The 17,644-nt window shown below is 41.8% G+C and overlaps 2 protein-coding genes across 2 annotated transcripts in view; one reads left to right on the forward strand and one right to left on the reverse strand.

Annotated features, from left to right (window-relative positions):
* Window positions 1–13,567, reverse strand: part of LOC147034313 (uncharacterized) — a 22,219-nt gene extending 8,652 nt beyond the window's left edge. The window contains exon 1 of the mRNA XM_085880504.1: window positions 13,092–13,567. Coding sequence (XP_085736630.1) covers window positions 13,092–13,186 — 95 coding nt within the window. The 5' untranslated portion in view covers window positions 13,187–13,567. The remainder of the gene's footprint in view (window positions 1–13,091) is intronic.
* The window catches only part of LOC147034312 (uncharacterized), a 105,248-nt gene that overhangs the window by 14,213 nt on the left and 73,391 nt on the right, over window positions 1–17,644 (forward strand). The gene's annotated exons all lie outside the window — the stretch shown is intronic.

Consider the following 17,644-nt stretch of genomic DNA (forward strand, 5'->3'; position numbering starts at 1 on the left):
TTCAAATCGGGCAAAGAAACAACATTATTAAAAAAGTGGTGCCAGGCACAACAAATCCCGCCCATTTAAGGCATAAAGTTATTTTGGGGATCAAATTTAAATTTGATACATCCTTAACCTGAATGTTGATTATAAGGAATAGAATAAGGAATATTTTAGTCTTAGTTTGAAGTCAATTAAACCATTTTTGACGAAGTTATGACCGTAAAACTTCGGACCCCACCGATCTTCACAAATATGCATTTTTCACTATAGGAATGGGAAGGATTATAATAAGTGACAAATAGAATAAGGTTCACTGGAAGCTGTTTGAAGTAAATCAGATCATTTGTGACGAAGTTATGAGCGAAAAACGATTTTGATCTTTTCGTGACCTTGACCTTGACCTTTGATCCAATTGGACCCAAAAGTTAATGGGGTCGTCCAAGGTTCATTACCCACCTGTGTATTAAATTTGATAGTGTTTGCTAAAGCCGTTTTGCCGTAAAGTTGCAAACAGACAGACAAACAAACAGACAAACAAACCGGACGATTACAATATCCCGCTCCCTCCCTGCGGGGGGCGGGATTAAAATCAATTCCCGATTCAGTCAAGTACTCTTCGGGAGAATGATCAATGCAAACAACCTCAGCGGTATAGTTCGCTGGAGCTATTTTTTTTGTTTTTTCTTGAAATGATTTTTTTTTCATCAACCGCTGTCACAACGGGAACCCAACAGGTTCACGGGTTGTCTCATGTATATCTATAGATATGTAAGTACGCACAGTACTGTGTAAACAGGCCCTTACCAGAGTCGTGGTTTGTGTCATTGTCAATAGCTTCAGGCTGTGCAGGGTATAAATTTTAGTTTGGAATTGAATTAGAATCCTGAGTTTGACATTGAAGAAATCTTCTGATATCCATCGCCAAATTTAGATGGGCTTATTCCCGCGAACCCGGACTTTTCTAGGCAATCGTGAAGCATGTCAAAGGCAGATTCTTAAAAAAATGCAAAACTGCCCTCGGGGCATAAGACAAACTAAACCACAATGGGCCCCCGATCGATAATGGACCCGAGGACACGTCAATAAACGGATGATACATCATTCCTATAAAGTGGTCGAGTATGGCTATGGACGGATCTGCCTCGGTCCGGTACTTCTTTGAAGAAAATAAAAAAAGTTCTTGCCTATGATTTTGAAGTTGATTAACGATCCTTTAGAAAAAAATTAAGTGAGTAAATGCTGAGGTGATGAAAAAAATGTGGGTAAACACCATTTACATACGTTTATTCAGGGCAACAGCAAAGGAAGAGACGGAAGACGAAGACTAAAAGTGATAAATCACTTTACTTGTTCAATCCACTATGACTTAACACTTGGTTCCTTCGGAAAATGATAATTGCTACAGGAATGACTCCCATTGGTGATTACAAACTGGAACGAAACACTGTACCATCTTCGCAAAGTTGTGGCGGCACTATTCTTTGAGAGTGTAAAGCCAGGCCGTGAGTTGTCATGCTAACATGACGTCATTGCTTTTGTTGTTTATTCCATTTTTAAATCCGATAAGAAATTCTTTTTTGTTATGGTACGAATGCAATACCCAAGAGAGAATGTCACTTCCTTCAATTGGAACCATTGTAATTGCTGCAGCCATAATTGTGCTCGGCTCGGTGACATTTATCAACATTTTGAGGATGAACAAATCGGCGATTTTGCGACCTCTCAATCTGATACTTTAGCGATGTATTTTGGCATTTTTTTTATTCCTTGAAGTTATGAAAATGTTCGAGAATAAAAGTTATGGCTTTTAAATGCTGACGACTTCACTCTGCAGTGGTTTTCAAGCGTTTCATTTTGTACACATTTGAATGGGGCGGCCATTTTTTCCCCGTGCCGTCCCTACATATCGAGTACGATCGTACTCCGTGATAATAGCCAGAATACCAGCACTCCTCTTAAATGACACCACTACATTTTACAACATTCACAAGTGAGCACAGATGGTACAGTCTCTTTAATGCCCCCTATAGAAGACGGTTCCCATTGTGTGCTGCCTTTATGGCTGCGGGTTGTATCATTGGTTAGGGGCGCAGCTATGCCGCTGATGCAGTACCCCTATTACCAGTCCACTGGTGCTCGTTTCGCCGACCTTGGAAGGATGACGGGCTGAGTCAACCCCCTGGTGTTAATTCAGTGGAAAACGGGGCTCAAACTCAAGACCCTAGGATCCCAAGGCACCACTCTAACCGCTAAGCCAACGCCAGGCTAATAGAAGATGGTATGGTTGGAGATGTAGTGCTTGCTGGGAAAGCACCAGAAAGGCATTTTGGTCCAAATTGGATTCATAAGATAACGTTAGTGATTACGTTGCCAATATGCAACTATTAAAAATAAACCAAGTTCGATTCTGTTGGTGAAGGTAAAGTTTTAACACACACGTATACTTTATATTTATATTTCTTGCTAGATGCGCCGTGTAATTATTACGATCCCTCCTGCCTCCAAGACAAACTACCCCCAAAATAAAGTATAAAAAAAACTCTACAAGTAAGACTCTTGTGGCAATAAAATACTTTTTGTGGAAATGGGCAGCAAATTTTGCATTACAGGGTATAAAACACGCCCTTGGGTAAGAGCCAAAAGAAAAATGCCCTCGTTTAAACAAAATTGTTCTGACTATTTTACAACCATGATATAAATGAACGTAGAGAGCAAATGGGCAATAGCCTTGGCAAACCCAGGGGCTCGCAACCTTAGACAGTCGGTTTTAATAAAGAATGTTTGGATGCTGCTCGGAGGGAGAACTTTGAAATCCATCTTGGAATGAAACAGCGAGCACGGTTGTCGAGAAGTCCATCTGTTGTTGAATGTTGACTATGCGGTGCTCCAGTTGAAATGCACCTGTCGATTGGTGTGAGAGCCGTACCCTACTAAGTTGGTGGTAGTACGTGCTTGTGTGTGACATAATAAGCCAGTTGTATTATATATCGGCACATTACCTGCTGATATGCCTGGTGATGGCTTTATGGTTAGAGTGGTGGGCTTGGGACCCCAGCGTCCAAAGTTCAAATCCTGCTTGACTGTTGAATTAATACCAGATGGGGTTCACTCAACCTGTCATCCTTCTGAGGTTGGCAAAAATTAGTACCAGCATGCTGGTATCCTGCGTCGGAGTGGCGACCCATCCAGCATTGTGCCCAATAGCCCAGGAGACTGCTTAGGCAGCACCGAGGCTCTGCACAGAGTATGGTCCCAATGGATGGATGGACCTGCTGATGTTGAAGTTGGATTACATGATTTCAACTGAAAGCAATTCTTGACCTTGCTGTTTGGTGTTGCTTACATGTTAAGCAAGTAAATTATTTGGGAAATTTGTCGGTTTTGCAAGTGTCTCCATTTTACATCTGCTGTGAAAGCCACACACGGCAGCCACAAATTCAATGCACCTTAATTTAAAGGGCAATTAACCATAATGTGCACAAAATGCAAAATGCATTTTTCTCTAAAGACGTTTTTCTTTTCCATTAGGATAATTTATTTGAATCCATTTTAACGCAGTTTCATGCAAACAAATTCTTTGTGATTGATATGGAAAACTTTCTCAAGTAAAACAGCCATACCCACAGAGGTTTGAGGATTCTGTAATGAGGCAGGATAAATGAGCCTTCATGGAGGTAGAACAACAAATGCAACCACTGAACCAGGTAAGGACAATTGTGGATGAAAGTTTCAGCCCTGGACGAGCACGCTCAGGATCCTCCTGCTCGACTATGACAGCAACGTTTAACTTGAACTCCAAAGAAACCTGCTCATATGAAGCGGTCAGGCTGAAACTACACTCTGGCCATTATCAGATTCCTTTAACAACCCAAGTGGTGAGGAACATCGACCCCAAGGAATTTGTGGTGAGAGAACAACTAAAGAACAAGCTAAGGTATATCTTTGGGCGTTTTGATTTATCGCTTTGGTTTCGGCAGCAAATTATATACATGACCACGTGTACATGAATAAGATATTGACAGACATAACCCCCTATCGTCGAGGGTGTAGGTTGGGATTAGGAAAGCCCTCAAGAGGTCCTGTTCCCCCACCCACCAGTACTTGTTTACTCAATAAGGCAAGCACAGGCACTGAAGGATGATGTAGTTAATTGTAGGCCATATCAACATTTGGAAGGGCAAACGGTTTGGAACGATTATCCTGTTCCCATTGAATTTTTGTCATGGAGAAGGTAATTGAAGCAATTATGAGCTTGTGTGATGGAAAAATTTTGAATGGCTTATTTTGGTCAGTCAGGTTATGAAAGGCAAATATTGCTTGATTGTTTGATGTGCAGCATATTTTGTGCTTTTGGATTCTTACAAGTGATATATATATATATATATATATATATATATATATATATATATATATATATATATATATATATATATATATATATATATATATATATATATATATATATACACATGCCTCCCCACCCCGTGTATTGACAAGTAACACAAGTAACACTTGTCCTACCCTTCCTCCACCCTTGGTTCACTGAAGCTTGTGGTGAGGCAGTTGTCCTGAAACAACTTGCCTTTGCCCCATGGAAAGCAAACCCAATTGAGGGTAATATCAGTTCCTTCCATAAAACTCAGAACAAGTGTGTATCTACCCTCAGGAGAGCCAGAAAACAACAGCTTTCTAAGCCCGTCTGACCTCTCAAACCTCTCTCCCTCCTCCAAATCCTGGTGGCATCTAATCAAATCTGTTCCTGGTGTATGTTGCCCCTCCATCCCCTCCCTTACCACAAATGGCCTGATACCGCACGTGGAAAAGCTGAATGCCTAAACTCGGTGTTTGCATCAAAATCTTGTGTCCGAAACCCATCACTTTCTGTACCCACCTTACCCAGTCGCACCCAACTGTCCCTGAACTCTGTGTCCTTTTCTCCTGACAAGGTGGAGAGCTTTGTGTCAAACCTCGACTCAGATTCTGCAACCGGTCCAGACGGCATCAGCCCACGTGTCCAAAAAAAAAAAAAAAACCTGCTCCTCTCTGCTTGCTCACCCTCTCTGTTCTATTCACCCTCTCATTTGCTCAAGGTCATCTGCCAACTGCTTGGAAATCAGCAAACATCACTGCCCTGCATAAAAAGGTGCAAAAACAGATCCCTGCAACAACAGACCAATCAGCCTTCTCCCAATCATCAGCAAGGTTATGGAATCCATCATCGCTTCAGACATTAAATCCTTCCTCTTCTCCAATGGCTTGATTTCCGATCATCAATTTGGCTTCAGACCAGGTCACTCTACCCTGGATATGCTGCTATTGCTCTCCCAACAATGGATGGAGATCCTCAATGCCAAACATAAAATCAGAGTCATACCCCTCGACATATCGTGTGCTTTTGTCACGGTCTGGCACCCTGCCCTGCTCACTAAACTCTCTTCCTATGGTATCCAAGGCCATCTCCACTCATGGTTCGCAGACTTCCTCTCCTGTCGCAGACAACGTGTTGCCCTAAATGGAGTTCTTTCATTCCCTCTTCCTGTCCAGGCTGGAGTTCTTCAAGGCAGCGTTCTGGGCCTTGTTCTTTCTCTGGTTTTCATCAATGAACTCTCTGACTCTCTGGGAAATCCTCTTTATCTCTTTGCTGATGACTCCACCCTCTGCCATACCATCTGTCATCCCTCAGACCGGCAAGCAGCAGCTTCTTTGCTCACTACAGATCTGGGTAAAATCACAAACTGGTCCAACACGTGGAACACGTCTTTCAATCCGGACAAATCTCACACTCTCACTGTCTCTCCGAAAGGACCGTTTGGAACCCCCCCCCCCATCTACTTTCTCAACAATCCTCAAGAAGAAGTCCTTTCTTTCAAGCTTCTGGGTCTCATGATCTGCCATGACCTTTCCTGGGAAAGCCACATTTCCAACCTGGCTCCCAAAACCAGTCGCCGAATGGGAATCCTCCGTCGTGCAAAGTCCTTCCTTGGCTCACCTGAGCTACTGACCACATACAAAGCTTTTGTCCGTGACTGATGGCGTACTGCTCTCCCCTCTGGGCTGGTGCTCCTGCCTCTCACCTTCACTCTGTGGAAACCAAGGCATTTCGAATCATTGGTATCTCCCGTGATGAGGCTGAGTCTTTGGGTCTCTCACTCTCTCTCACCGCAGGCAGGTCCGGGGTCTTTCTGTCTTTTAACGTCCCTCTCCCGTCTACCCCCCCCCCACCCCCTGCTCTGTCTGCGATTTGTCTCCACCATATTCCTGCAGGGCGCTCAAGGTCCGCCAACAACCCCCTTCTGGTAAAACTACCAAAATTACGAATCACTGCTCACCTTCACTCTTTCATTCCTCTTTTTCTCCGCCTTTGGAACAAACTCCCTCACTCTGTTCAATCCCATTCTTCCCTCCAGGCCTTCAAAACAGCTGTTCAACAACCACCACCTCTTATCGTCCCCCATCCAAATCCTCGATCTTATCTACGCCCGTTAATCCACCCCAAATCCACCTCCTACAAATTTACTGCTTTCCTTCCTGAAAGTCCCTGTAATGTCCATCTTGTATACCCTACGTTTCCCACCCCATCCCTCTCCCTTACACAGATCTCCTAATGTTTCTGTTCCCCACTGTTTTGTCCTTCCCACTACTACCCCTCGTCTCATGCCCCCCTTGCTGTGTGTTCTGTGTTTGCTCTCATACAAGCCTCCACAGTCTACAAGGTGCACAAAAAAAAGCTCACAGTTTCCCTACTTAATTACATCGAGATGCCTCCGAAACGTCCACGGACCAAGCAACTCGATACAATCCTAACTTTCCAATGAAATTCCTCAATCTTCCCCCACAACCAAAACAACATACATATTTTTATGAGTTGCCCCCCCTCCCCCTCCACACCCCCAGAGACATATTAATCATAGAGAGTAGATAATGGTTTATAGCCATGTCAGAGAAGTGGGGCAGCTGTAAAATAGTTCAGCAGTTGGAGGAATAAAAATTCTTTGATGTTGAATATTTATAACAACACCGTTGATTATTATAAGAGAATATAATGTGAGCAAATGTGGCATTAAAATCTGGTGATGTCACAAAGTAAATAGTAAAGACACTCAAAAGCTACAAAGTGCTTTCAACGTCGCAGGAGAATGAGTAATAAGGTGGTAAATGCGATTGAGTAATTGTTACCGAAACAATCAGCACGGTGCCAGATTGTAATAAATGAGCCAAAGTGGATTTAAGGGCTATTTAGCAATGGATGGTGTAATGGGAATGTTATGTTCTGGTTGTATTGAAGTTGAGTCAAACCTTATCTGTAATTCTGGGTGTAACTTTCTGGAGGGCATGCACTGACCAACATGTTTTAACGAGCACGTTTCTTGGGGAGTCTACAATTCTCGTTAGCCTTGCCAGAAGAGAGGGTATTATCAGACCCCACTATTCATGGATTCGCTATTGGCAGACCCCGTGTATTCGCACGTCATAAAGTGTGACCAGCTTCGACATTCACATTTTTCATATTTTTTTTTTTTTACACTTCAGGACTGGTCTCCTATATCGACCTGACATATTGGAAATCAGCAATCATAGCATTACATAAAAATGTGCAAAAACGGATCCCCTCAACTACACCCCAATTAGCTTACTGTTCATCCAATCATTAGCAAGGTCATGGAATCCATCATCACAGTTGACATAAAATCATTCCGTTTCTCCATCAGCCTCATCTCAGATAATAATCAATTCAGATTCAGACCTGGTCACTCTACCTTGGACATGCTGCTTCTTTTTTCCCAACAATGGATGGATACCCTAAATATCAGTCCTGAGATCAGGGCTGTCTCTCTGGCCATATTATATATATATATATATATATATATATATATATATATATATATATATATATATATATATATATATATATATATATATATATATATATATATATACCTCGAGCTTTTGATACAGTCTGGATTTCTGCCTTGCTCTCCAAACTGTCTGCCTGTGGAATCCAAGGCCAACTTCACGCTTGGATGAGTGATTTCCTCCACTCTCATAGACAAGGTATGGCTCTCAACGGAATCTTTTCATGTCTTCTCCCCGTCAAAGCTGGACCACCCTGAGGCAGTGTTCCCGGTCCCATCTTATTCCAAATGTTCATCAATGATCTCACTGACTGGAAAATTTTCTTATCAGTTTCTGATGACTGCATTCTCTGCCATGACATCTCTCATCCTTCTGACAGACAGGCAGCAGCCTCTTCCCTCTCCTTAGGCCTTGAGAAAATCACAAACTGGTCAAACAATTTTGCTGATTTATCCATATTGTCCACCCTTTGCGTTCTCCCTTACGCCTCCTTGTTACCTGCATCCCTTGTTTATCTGTCTCCGACTACTTTCTCCCTCTACCCTGCTGTTCGTGGTTCCTCTTTCTCCTGCTGTTCCCTTTGTTATGTTATGTCCTCATTTGTTTTGTGTAATCGTTCCGCCATGAGCCTAGACCATGTAAAGAAACATTTTTTTTTAAACAATGCCCCGGCATTCGCGGACCCTGCCATTCACGCATTTTTCAGGAATGTATCCCTTGTGAATCGCGTGGTCCGACAGTATTGTATTTGCATTCATTTGTCTGTTTGTCTGTCTGTCTGTTTTTATTTTTCTCTCTCTCTGTTTGTTTGTTTGTTTATTTGTCAGCACAGAATGTGAGTACAGTTTTTCTCTGCAACTGCTTGGCAGATTGACACAAATTTTTCACCATAGAAGCGACAACTCATGAAGAATGTTTTAACGATAATTATGATGTCGTAGGTCATGTGGTACGGCAGAAATGTTGGAGAAAAGGAAAAACTTTGAACCTTCATATTTCTGAAACTGCATCATGGAAAGAATTGAAACTTGGTACATGGCAAGTACTACACATGGGGAACAAGTAATTTTGTATGACGTTATTGGTGCCTTCGTTTTGATGTCATAATTGCACACGTAGAATGCTACATCCAATCAGTATGAAAATGATTGAGAGTCATCTTGGGATAAATTGGTCAACAGGAAAAAAAATGATGTCGTCATCAGTCATGTGGTTCGGCAGACTTTTTATTTTATTTTAAATAACCTTCAAAAAACTTCTTCTCTGAAATAGCAGAACAGATTGAGGTGCAACTTTACAGCTATGACCGACCGCCTATCCATGAGGAACAAAAGGTTCCCACCGATGATGTCACATGGTTTGGCAGCCATGTTGGATTTACCCAAAAACCTTTAAAAAGCTTCTTCTCCAGAACAGCTGGACATATCGAGGAGAAACTTCACATAAATATTCCCCAAGCCTTGGGGATACCAGGGTGCTCACAGATAATTGATAGGTCACATTGTCTGGCAGCCATATTGGATTGAACGAAAAAATTAAAAAAAAATTCTTTCTCTTCAACCATTTCATTGATCGATGGGAAACTTTACAATTATGATCTAGTAGTCATGGGGAATATATATATATATATATATATATATATATATATATATATATATATATATATATATATATATATGTTTTAAATTTCAACCTGATCAGGCACATGGTCTGGCAGCCAGTATTTAAAAAAACAGAAATTTGAGTCTGGGTTCTTTTTTTTTTTAAATTAGGCTCACTTGGTTGCACTTGGATGTGCTTGAGGGTAGAGGAGTCACAGCTGAAACCTGAATCCTATCCAGGTTCCTCCTGATGACTTCATCTTTGCTTTTTGCTTCTTCAGGTTCCTTCTGATGACTCCAATGCAGGACTGTACCTATTTGGTCTTTCATTTGATTTGAATTGAATTTATGTTAATCCCATTCCAAATTCAATTGAACAATAATAAACGTCATGGGTCAGGGCCAAGTGTCAGATCAAAGCGGGATGTCTTGGTACCCGGTCATCACTGCCAGCAGTTATAAAGTGGCAGTTCTAGTTATGTCTATTATTAATTTCATAACACACCAGTACACAAACAGCACACAAAATATACTGCACAAAACTACACAAATACCACACAAAACAAGTCCTGGTGAGGGTCTGCAATCTCTGATTGCTCTTTTTCTTGTTTTATACAATGCATTCTGCATATTAGCTTATAGAGGCTGGGAGGATGGCCAAGAGGGATGCACACTCATCTCTGAGCTGTCTAGCTCTGACTTTGAATCCTGACCCAGGTAAAAACCGTCATTCCGGTGTTTCATAGGCAGGGTGATTCATCAATGTGAGTGCCGTCCCTTGGACAGATGTGAAACGGGTATCCCGTCTGCCAAAATCAGTTGGTGAACATTAAAGATTCCATGGTGTCATTTTCAAAGAGTAGGTAAGCTATCACTGGCACCATTAATTAATTAAAATTACTGCTCTCACCTACTTATTCGATTGGCAAGCTGGTTCATGAAATATTTGGGCCAAAAGCCTTCCCCCGCTGACCCCATAAGAAGATGGAAATGAGTAATTGCAGCAGTTAACGAAAGAACAAAAAGGAAATTCTGCTTATTAGCCTAGCTATATTATAAGACTTTCCAAAGATTCCCCACCCCCTTAATCCCCACCTTGCCTCTGTAATTTTACCCATTGGCTAATGACACAATATACATGCTTTCCAACAACAGAACATGTTCTGAGACACAATAATAATATCATTCATGACATGTGAGATGACATATACTGGCCAACTTTCCCCAATATGATAGAAAATATGACTTGCATACAAGAAATTGGCTAAAAGTTGGAGATTGCATACTCATGTTTTGCTGCCATTGTTGAGTGCATTTGAGAAATTTGGAGAAAAAGGAAGGGAAGAGATTAAATTTCGAGAAAGAAAATTTAAAAATTGAACAGTCCGAATCATGTGGGAACTGAATCGTGTGAGCAGGCAGTGACAGTCTATCAGCTTGCTTTCTCAGCTTGGAAAGTTAACCCGACCGATGGTAGCTTTAGTTCATTCCGTAAAGCTTGCAACAAGTGTGTATCAATCTTGAGGCAAGCCAGACAGCATCATCCTGTAAATCTGAAGGATGAACCAGTCTCCTTCCTCGAAGCCATGATAGCACCTGTCAAGTCTGTCACTGGTGTTTGCTTCTCCTCCATTCCATCCCTCAAGCAGCATTACTGCAGACTGAGCCCGAGATAAGGCAGAATGTCGAAGCTCTTTTTTTTTTTGGTATACAGAGTCAAGGTTCGTGAAAGAGCTTGTGCACTGAACGGATCAGGATGGAACAGAACAAAAGCAACAGTACAGGGATGAGGGACAGTTGAGTTCAAGGACAACATAAAGGGAGACTTCGACAAACAATTGGGTGGGGGGCAGGAAGAGATGCATGGGGTGGACAAAATGGATACAGAAGGAAAATCTCAGGAGGGAAAAACTGAACATTTGGAACGAGGAGGGCTTGTGATTTGGTTAACGAGGGTAGAAAAGATTATGATTTGGATTGGGGAAGATCTGAGATGGAAAAATATGTCTGTCTCCAAATCTTGTGTACCCCACCCATCAGGTTCTGTACCCATCTTACCCTGACGTACCCACTGTCGACTGGACTCTGTGTCCTCACCCAAGAAGGTAGAGAAAGCTATATTCAGCCTCAACCTTACTCAGGCGATGGGCCCATATGGCATCAATGCCCATGTTCTCAATTCCTGCTCTGCCATTCTTGCTTCCTCTCTATCTGGCCGATGCAGTCTGTCCTCCTTTGGCCACCTCCCCTCTGCAGGGAAGTCATCCGCACATCACTCCCATCCACAAGAAGGGTGCAAATGCAGAGCTTACCAACGACAAGCTAATGAGCTTGCTTACAATTACAAGCAAAGTCATGGGTCATGACTAAAAAAAAGTCATTGCTGCTGATGTCAAGTGTTTTTGTTTTCAAACAACCTGATCGCTGACCATTATTCTGGATTTTTTTCTGGTCACTCAACTCTTGACATGCTTCTGATCCTCTCTCAGCAATTGTTGGATGTCTCCAATCTTGTACAAGATGTTAGGACCGTTTCCCTGGACATATTTTGGGCATTCAATGCAGTATGGCATCCTGCTTTGCTTGCCAAGGTCTCCAGCTATGGCATAGAAAACCGCCTTTATTCCTGGATATCTGACTTCCTCCACTCATGCAGTCAACATGTTGCCATCAATGGAACCCTCTCCTCCCCTCTCCCAGTGGAGGCTGCACTTCCCAAGGCAGTGTTTTTGGCCCAGTCTTGTTCATCGTCTATATTAATGACTTCTCCGATGCTCTGGAAAACCCTATCTTCCTTTTACAGATAACTCCACATTGTGTCATATACAGTACCCCATCGCTATGGTAGGCAGACAGCAGCGGCTTCTCTCTTTGCTGATCTGGAAATGATTGCACACCTGTTTGATAAAAGGAACATGTCCTTCAATCATGAAAAATCTCACAGTGTCACTCTCCAGAAGGATCATCAAACGAACCCTTCTATCTATTTCCTTGGTCAACCATGGGAAGAGGTACATTCTCTTGAACTTTTCAGTCTTACCATCAGCCATGACCTTTCCTGAGCTGACCATATAGCAAAGCTAGCATCCAATGGCAGCAGCAGACTGGGCATCCTCCACTCAATGGAGTACTGATCTCGACTATGGCTGGCAATGCAGCATCATATCTGTCTTTTTTTGTTCTTTTTTTTGTATACCTTGTCGAGGCTCGTATGTCTTTCCTGGATTCTGTGGAATCTAAAGCTCTCAGAATTATTAGAATCTCTGTGATCAGGCCGAAGCTCAAGGTCTGTTTCTTTCATGTGGCTGGCAGGTGGGTGCATGGATTTATTATTTTTTAAAACATGTTCTTCTTAAAAATTGGTCCCTCTACTCTTTCAGTCCTCTGACCCTCCCCAGCAACTCCAGGATGCACATTTTCTTCCAGTAACCCCCTCCTGGTAAAACTTCCAAAATCCAAACTGTCTGCACACCTTAACTCTTATATTCCTCGGTTCTCCCGTCCATGAAAGCACCTTCCAGATGCTGTTCTGTCTCACTCTTCCTTTCTGGGATTCAAGCAAGCAGTGTACTACCATCTCTTGTCATCCACAACTCAGTCCCATGACCTTTATTTACCCCCAATAACCTTTTCCTAACCAAACCATCTTACTTGCTAGTTTCAGTGTTTCCTCTGCTCCTCCCTCTCCTCTTATACTCTTCATTTACTCCTTTCATGTTCATCCCACCACCGGTTGTGGGAACCATCACCTTGCTCTTCCATGAGCCTTGCTCCTGTAAATACAAAATAAATAAATAACAAAATGAGATAAGATTAGGAAAATAAGATAAGAATGTAAATGGAAGGGAAAGAGTTAAAAATGTATGGAAACCATTTCAGGAAAACAAAAAGTGGGGGGTTAACATTCCTTACGCCACTCCTCATACACAATACACTGACATCCCCCGACAAGATTACAACATATTATTAAATCGTGTTTAACATAATTAGAGGGTTTGAATATTTTTCTTTTAATTGCCTGTGGAATTGTCTTCCTGTGTCGATCCTATCAGGTTACTCCCCCCCCCACCTCTTCCCAGTCTGGCAGCCATCGCCGAATCGTGTCGTCTCCCATTTCCATTCATAATCTTGTGTTTATTCCCACTAACCCCTGCCAAATGCTGCCTACTATTCCAGGTCATGTTTGCAGCTCCATCAGCCGTCTGCTCATTCTCTTCTGTGTCGGACGAAACCCTTTGATCCTGTCAGTTCGCTCCTTCATGAACCTCGACGCTGTATTAAAAATCGAATTGGTTAACAGTAATAAGGCTAGGCTTTTGATTAATCGTAAAAGTTTGAAGGTCAGAGAAAATGGGAGAACTTGAGGATAAAGTAATGATATTTAAGAGATGCAGGACCATGAGTGAATAGAAGGATGTTGGTATGTGACAGCGAAATAAAACTCGGATTTCAATTCCCTTTTCACCAAACCTGATGCTCAGGAAGCAAGTGCGTCGACCCTGAGACTCGATAGTCGAATAGTTCAATCAAATCCAACATGTAACTATGTCTAAAGTGTAAGGCTAAACTATTCCCACTTCCCACTAAATCATTCCTCATTTAAATAAATGAAAATAAAAGGCAAAATATCGTCCACGTCGGTCACATCGATGCAGAGCAAGTGAGAAGGCACAGATGGCCGAGTTAAATATTCAGGTCGAAGGCACTCTGTTGTGGTTGCTGCGTTCAATCTCACCGTGACTGCGCCGGCCATTTCACGTCACTTAGTGTCAGTCCGCCTGTTTTTCATGTTGTTACAAGGACGAAAATGTCTGTTCTTACCGGAGCGTAGGCAGGGGGTTGTTACCTGGCATGCATTTAGAGTCTTAAGTTTCTATTTGCTTTGCACTGACTGCAATGGAGGCAATGGTAACCTTTGCATCTTATTCATATTATTTTACTGTGTGGACACACCATGCATTATGGAGGAGTTCTATCACCGGGATGAAATGCAGCCACAGCTTCACAGAATGGGGTTCAGCTGAACAACTCTTTCCTGTAACGGAGTTTTCATGTTTAAAGATGCCGTCATCGTTCACTACATTTGATGGTGAGCTAGAGTTTAGGAACCCTAGTTAGGAGGAGGATTCTGCCAAAGTTTTTAAAAGATTGTCACAGCATTGAAAGGGAGTGCTGTGAGTGGGTGGAAGGGGGGAAGTTGCATGGTTGATGGTTGTTGTGTAATGAAGGTAAGATGGAAAGTGTTAAGGTGAGTGATGAGGTACTAGGTTGATGATGGTAACACGAGAGATGATATATATATATATATATATATATATATATATATATATATATATATATATATATATATATATATATATATATATATATATATATATATATATATATCCTGTGATTTACAACTGACCCCAAAATGTTACGGTATGAATTTCCCGACATATACTGCATGCAACAGCCACAAATTTCCTTGGGGTTAATGTTCTCCGAAGGACCCATATTAACCCATTCTCCCCTATTATTGAACAATAATCACAGCTGCTTGATGAAACCTGAAGGTATTTTGGATTTCTTTAGCACCGGCAGTATATGATTTGTGGTTTTATTTTCTGGAGTGCCAGTGAACCGTTTACAGCCACAAAGCGAACGTTACAACGGAAGGTCAGATTGTAACGTTTGAAATAACGAGGTCTGATAAAAAGCTAATTGATAACGATAAATTATTCACAACATTAAAACAGATCAAAGAAAGGGGATATGATGACATGAGGAATAGAAGTAGCATTATCTGAGCCAGGAAGTGATCAGGGTTTTATTTTACTTTTTAAATTTAATTTAGAGTTCACTTCCATTCTTTATCATCTCTTTCTATCAAAACATATTTTTTTTAATTTTCAGTAAATATTGTGTAACTAACAACTGAAAAGAAACGTAGCGAGAATGGACAACCAATGGACAAGAAGATTTACCAAATGGTGCCCTATAAAGAAGGATAAAGAAGCAGAGGGAGGCCAAAGATTGGATAGAAAGACCAAATTGAAACATTTATTGGCGTAACAAGAAGAACCGACAACCGCTGGAAAAAAAAAAATTACAAACTGGAAACATAAAGAGAATGCCTTGGAAGAAGCATAGGTAGACCAAAGATCAGATGGAGAGATCAAATCCATATTTTGTTTGGCCTAGTAAGAAGAAAGGACAACCGGTGGACAACCAGACTTGCAAAGCGGCGATCTATAGGGAAGGCCCAGTAAGAAGAAGACGAAGCAGAGTTGGACCAAAGATGAATTTGAATTCCTTTTTACTGGCGTACAATGCCCTCAAATTGTATCAAATGGAACAGGGTGTTGGCGTATATATATATATATATATATATATATATATATATATATATATATATATATATATATATATATATATATATATATATATATATATATATTTTTTTTTTTTTTGAGCCATGTTGAGCGAGGCCTTAGTCCATGCAGTGCACTCGGCTGGTGAAGTCAAGTCGAGTCGAGTCAAGTCAAGCTTCACGACTACCTCTTGCTCCGTTAAGAAAATCTTGGTTCCGCATGTCGTTCATCTTGTCATGACTTTGGCCGTTGTTCTCAAGACCTTAGTCATGATGCTGAGGATACAGGCATTTCATATTGGCGAATTGTACACACTGGTGCTGTGATGCGGTATTTCTTGAGTGATATTTATAACCTGCGATTTGCTGAAATTCAATTACCGAGTCAGATTCACAGATGTAGAACAAGCAAATTACTCTTTACGATGTCGGCGTCATACTTGCACATTTTGGGGTTTTTTTATTCCCCCATCATCAATTGGTGATGTTCGTTGCAATAAAATACAAGCTGATGTTTTAATCTTTTAAACCTACATGTAATGTGCTATTATTCGGTATTAATGCTCGGCCCCTCAATTTTCGAGCTGGGCCTTCATCTTAATTTCTCAACATCAGCAACTTGAGGGTGCTGATGAGTGTTGGACGCAATTGTTAGAGCGGAGGGAATGCGAGAGAATTTGAAAGAGGACAGGGCCATGACGCAGAGTAGATGTAGATTTATGAGACCCGGGTTGTTGTGAACACAGTGAAGCTTAAGGAAGGAGCATGTGCATACTTTACATCAACAAAAAGCAGGAGCATTAAGAAAACAAATGAGCACATGGATTGCAGCCCATGCCATATTGGTGCAGAAGCAACACTCATGACAGCAGGCTACCCAGGTTAACCAAGCCTTCGGGAGAAAACAATGAGAAGAATTAATGCGTAAAGGAAGGATTTAAAGAAAGCGACAGCGAGGCGTTTCATTTTGCATGAGGGACTGTAACGGAGCTGCTTCATTGCCATTCCTTACAAATGGAAACCAAGGCCTTAAAGATTATTAGAATCTCCCAAGTTGAAGCTGATTCTATGGGCCTGCAGTGACTCATTAATTTTTCTTCACTTTTTGCTAATATTGGTAATAAAGGAAACACGTGAGCACGATTAGGCAATCAGCGGAGTCCTTCCAGAGAGCCAATAGATGTGGCGGATACTGCAATGTTCACTCAATTGCGTCACCACGACGCAATTTGGAGCTCGCGCGCTTTTCCTTACAAGCTTTTTCTCGTTCTAATTCACGAGCCACTCGACGCGTCAATATTTAACAGTGACTTTTGTTGGACATCACCAAGACTATTGAGCGAAGTGGATTTTGTTTGTTTGGACGAACAACCACGACGACTAATGAGTTTTCTCTTCTGCTTGCCATCTTCGACGCCATTTTCAAGCAACGGCGGCTCGACGCCAATAAACCCTTTCTTCTTCACCAACCGCTGGAGCGATGACGGAAGGAGTAATGATCAACCAGTCTTCTTTTACAACACATCATTGCGTTTTAAATGCAAGTGAGATTTCTTTTGTTTTGGTTTAAACATCTTCATTGCCTGGTTTAAACACCATCATCATAACCAGCACACTGAAAGGAATCATCACCACAGGCCTGTCATTTCACCATCGCAAACAGGTCTCTGTCTTCTACCACCTCCTTTCTGGTCTTGCACCTTCTGCTCTTTCTGTGCTTTGTCCCCCCCAAGGTGTCTGCGGGGCTCACATGATCCACCATCAACCCCCTTCTGGTGAAACTACCTAAATCAAGGGATCACTGCTCACCTCCAGTCATTCGTTCCTCTTGTTTCCCACTTGTGGCATCAAC

This window comes from Eptatretus burgeri, chromosome 1 (assembly GCF_056783735.1).
Source record: "Eptatretus burgeri isolate ZD-2024b chromosome 1, Ebu_testis_v1, whole genome shotgun sequence".
In the NCBI taxonomy this organism is placed as follows: domain Eukaryota; kingdom Metazoa; phylum Chordata; class Myxini; order Myxiniformes; family Myxinidae; genus Eptatretus; species Eptatretus burgeri.